This window comes from Austrofundulus limnaeus, unplaced genomic scaffold (genome assembly GCF_001266775.1).
Source record: "Austrofundulus limnaeus strain Quisiro unplaced genomic scaffold, Austrofundulus_limnaeus-1.0 Scaffold1441, whole genome shotgun sequence".
NCBI lineage: Eukaryota > Metazoa > Chordata > Actinopteri > Cyprinodontiformes > Rivulidae > Austrofundulus > Austrofundulus limnaeus.
Window position 1 is genome coordinate 70,092 of NW_013953843.1, and position 4,958 is coordinate 75,049.

Genomic DNA, 4,958 nt, shown 5'->3' on the forward strand with positions numbered 1-4,958 from the left:
AATATATTTAAATATATTCACAAATTATCCATTTTTAGAATATACCCAAAACTCCTACACACACACCTTGTGTGTGTGTGTGCATTCACAGCACACTAAAACAAAAATATGAATAAATTTTTATTGCTGTGCACAAGTGTAATTATTGTGTGAAAGGGAAATTCAAAGGAAGAATCAAAATATTTGTCTTTATAACAGCACATATCCACATTAACTAAACAAAATCTATTTTTTAAATCTCCCAAACTGTAATCCTTTGTCCTGTGAAAAAACTTCTGTTATTCTTCCTATTTTCTTTTTGGCTGTTGTCAWATAACAATGTAGCATTATGGTCACCTACTGGTATCTATGTGGACTAGATCAGTGCTAAAAAAGGAAAAAAAAGATAAAACAAAATCTCTTTCTTTTCAACTATCATTTATGTTTCAAGTATGAAATTAGTCTGAGTACTTTAAAAATTAGAATTCCCTGGTAGAATTTCTATATTCAAATTCTGCTTTAGCATAACMTCTGTTTTGGCATAAACCTTATGGGCCACCGTACACGGATACCCAGTTGTATTGTAAATAGTTAAAAGCAGACATTGCAAACATCGTAAGACTAAACTTTTTTTTTTCTTTTACAATAAATCAGATTAAACCTTTCGTGTTTGTGGGAGATGCAGGAAAAAATGTGACGATGGTTTAAACAAAGAAATATGATTCCAGCAATTAATGAAACAAATTTTATTAAACACAGCTCTTTCTGTAGTCTACTGTCCATCCTAACAGTCTATCCTGTAACAACGCACTCTGGTGACAATGAGTAACTAACATTAACTGAACATAACTTATCTATTCACTGCATACCTAAAAACACAACGTTTTAGGTCAGTTAGGATTAAGAAAATTATTTGTATAATTTAAAAGTTAAAAAAAAATGTTAGACTTATTTCAAACTCACAAGTTTCCATTCATGTTTCTTATATTTGGTACCATCGTCTTTAAACTGCAATGAGTTGGGTCAAAGTTTTGGCAATCTTTCAAGTTTCTCAAAGTACTTTGCTGGAATTTTGTCCTGTTCTCCCAGACAAAACTAGTGGAACTGTAGGCTGTTCTGCTCAAACACCTTTTCAGCTCTGGCCATAAACTTACACCCAAGAATAAACCAGCTGTGGAGGTCAACTTTCTGYTATCTTAGCTGATTTATTTTGCTTGATTCCGAGGTATCACACAAAGAYACTATGTTTGAGGTGACCCTTGTGTCCACAGGTGTGTCAGTAATTACTCTTATATAGTCAAACCATCTATCAAAGTTTTCAAAGCCACATCATCATGAGAGTCATTTCAAATGACAGCTTGTTTTGTGTGGATTAACCTGTGTTTTTTTAAATTGTGCTTTAGGTTAAAGCTTCGTCCACACAGCTCACAACTAAATGATTTCTGTCCTGTGTGGATATTCATGTGTCTGTTGGCCTGTCCCTTGGAGATGAACCTTTTACCACAGTGCTCACAACAATAAGGCTTCTCTCCTGTGTGGATTCTTACGTGTGTGTTCAAGTCTCCCTTTTGGGTAAACTTGCGATCACACAGCTCACAACTAAAGGGTTTCTGTCCGGTGTGGATTCTCGTGTGTTTATCCAAACTACCCTTTGTTGTAAACCTTTGATCACACAGCTCACAACAAAATAATTTCTGTCCTGTGTGGATTCTCATGTGTGCGCTCAAATTGCCCTTTGCGGTAAACCTTTGATGACACAGACCACAACAAAATGGCTTCTGTCCACTGTGGATTCTRATGTGTGCGTTTAAATCTGCCTTTTGTATAAACTTTCGCTCACACAACTCACAACTAAATGGTTTCTGTCCTGTGTGSGTGCTCATGTGTTTTTTTAAYCTGCTCTTGGTAGTAAATCTTCGATCACACAGCTCACAACAAAATGGCTTCTCTCCTTTGTGTAATCTCAGGTGTGTGTTTAAACTGTTCTTGGTGGTAAGTTTTTGACCACACAGCTCACAAGAAAATGGCTTCTGTCCTGTGTGGATTCTCATGTGTGCGTTTAAACTTCCCTTAAAGGTAAAACGTTGCCCACACAGCTCACAACAAAATGGCTTCTGTCCTGTGTGGATTCTCATGTGTGCGTTTAAAGTTCCCTTAAAGGTAAAACATTGCCCACACATCTCACAACAATATGGTTTCTGTCCTGTGTGGATTCTCATGTGTGCGTTTAAACTGTCTTTTCGTGAAAAACTTCGATCACACAGATCACAATAAAACCGCTTCTGTACATTTTTGTTGCTTTTCACACCTGATTTAGGAGTCCTGCTGGGAGGASACTCCCAGTCTTTATCAGTGWTTTTAGTTTTTGAACCAGAATCTGCTGCATGTTTCAGATGAAAGTCAGGATTGRTCACATCATTATCCTCTTCATAATCCTCACTGACTTCAGTTTCCGATGAGTCAGAATCATCTTCATGAGTACTCAGATCTGGGTTTCTGGTAGTTTCTGCTCCTCCACAGGACTCTCCACCAGTTGCTGATTCCAGGTTGTCAGCTAAGCTGCTGGTTGGAAGATCTCTGACATCAAATTGTTGATGAAGCTGTAAGAACTCAGGTTTATCTTCCTCACCCTTCAAAGGAAAATAAGTGAATGAAAAGATGGTGTCATCAGTCTCCTCTTTCACATTGAGCTGCTCCTCTCCCAGACTGGTCCAAAGTTCTTCATCTTCCTCTTTTATGTGGAGATGTTCTCGGTTCTGGTGGTCCACGTAAGACCCCTGTTCTTCAGGATCTTCTTCTTTAATCGGCACCAACTTCTGAACACCTTCAGGGACCACTGAAAGAAATGAAAAAACATTAAGGAGAACTGTGTGTGTATGTATGTGTGGATATTAGAGGTGTAGCAATACATCAATTTATAGTACATTGATACATTGATTTAAGGGCACCTATTATGCAAAACTCACTTTTTTCATGTTTTTAAACTTACTTTTGGGTCTCTACTGCTTAGAGAAGCAATCCAAACACCAAAAAATGCACCCAGCCATTTTTAGCTGTAATTACATGTATTTTTAGGTATCTGGAAACATGGTATTTCTCAAAGCAGGTTATTCTGACGTCACAATAACAGTCACCTAGCAACCTAAACCAGAGTCCTGCTCCTCACAAGGCAACCCGAGYTGAAGCTCCGCCCACTTCCTCAAGGGACGATAGTTGTTCTGTTTTTACAGCAGCCATGGAGAACAGAGATACCTGGATTTATTTTATTTTTTTATCTCTGATGAATATGTTCTAACAATATTGCCAAAGAAAGCTGTAGTTTGTGAAAATAATTTCACTTTGGATGCTTCTACCATGCCCTAACCCTAACCCTGATATTTCATTTCCCGATACTGTATCGATTTTTAATTAAGGTTTAAAATGTCGAATTTCCCGCCAACGGTTCATTTTTATGTTGTAGATCAGCCTCTGACCGCTAGTTGGCAGCAGTGAGCCAGCCATTTGGCTCCTCCACTCCTAAGAAGCCAGAGAGTAAGGGTAGCATTAGCATTGTGTGTAAACATTAACATCATGCACCGATAGCTGAATCAGAATGGAAAAGACCGACACCCTCTGCCTTCTAAGCTGAGGTAAGGTTACCAAAGTCCCTTATTTGTCAGAATGTCTGTATTTTAAGCCAAATTGAAGTGTCTTGTGCGCTCTTTTCCCAACTGTAGTCACGTCACGTTACGGAAGGCACTGCCAGGCAGGCATACATGTGCATGCGTCTAGGGCCTCGAGCTCGGCGCTTCACCCTTAATGGTACATTTACACCAAAAGRGTTATGCGCATCAGGTTTACATGCAAAGTCAATGGTGGACGCGCATCTAGGGGCGTCTAGAAGCCGAGCAGCATGTCTGGCGCATTTGGAGCAGTGCGGTTCGAAGCGGTGCACACGCCATGAGCATTTTCCATGCGTGCGGCATGTCCCAAGCGTCCGACGCACGAGTTGGAAAATCTGAACTTTTGCTGCTCGAAGCATCGCATCAACCAATCAGAAAGACTCTGCTCASTGATGCACTGGTGACGAGCCGGAGATACCGGAAGCCTGGGAAATTGGATCACACAAACAATGGAGGGAAAAAATGACATTCCGATCATTTATGATCATTCCAGTGTCCGTTATCGTGATAGAAATAAAAATGACTTTACCTGGAGGACGATTAGTGAGGAAGTCGGCATGCCTGGTAYTTTATTAAAACTACAGTTAAAAAGGCTCCTCCCCTCGAGCGTCTAAAGAAGTGCATCTACGTTCACATCAATTGCGTCTGTCCTCACTGGACAACAGCATCAAGATGCATGCGTTTTGAGATTTTTGGAGGCGCGCAACGCGTTTGATGTAAACGTAACTTCAGATGTCCCGTGACAAAAAACGTTGTACGCTGTTCTCCATGTCCGGCTGATCACGTCCAAGTCCTTATACTTTAGTTTACCCTGCTGTGTTCACTTCAAAAAAAGGTTTTGTTTTAAGAGATTTAGCTGTGTTGTTTAGCTTCTCCATTTCTTTACTGGTTTTCTRCGGGACTTTATGAACTTTATGACTTTAAGAAACTCTGTGTGCAGCAGCTTCATATCATCCATTTACTGAACTTTATGACAACATAAAGGCTATTGTTAAGTGTGATGGGTGACCATATTATTATAGTAAATTAAAGGGGCAATATCGTGTAAAATCAACTTTTTTGAGTCTTATATCATGTTATAATGTTATACTCTCATAAAAACATGGCCAAAGCCTTACTTTGACTCATTCATGCATGTTTGAAAAATCCTGCAGCGTTTTTATGAAGCCATGCTGAGGAGCAAAACGACAGGTGGGGACCAGAAATGACTTTTGGGACCAGAAACGCCTCTGGGACGTATCTTTAAGCCGAGCATCCTCATGGCAGAGCCTCCCCCCCTCCCACACACACACACACACACACACACACACACACACA

General features: G+C 39.8%; 1 protein-coding gene across 1 annotated transcript; it reads right to left on the reverse strand.

Moving 5' to 3' along the window:
- Nucleotides 1-1,670: 1,670 nt before the first annotated feature.
- On the reverse strand, nt 1,671-2,817 carry LOC106535396 (zinc finger protein 782; the record flags this gene model as incomplete). The annotated part of the gene is given in 1 exon segment (XM_014032396.1): nt 1,671-2,817. A coding segment is annotated over 1 exon segment (1,147 nt), but the record flags the coding sequence as incomplete, so codon positions are not given.
- Nucleotides 2,818-4,958: the final 2,141 nt, after the last annotated feature.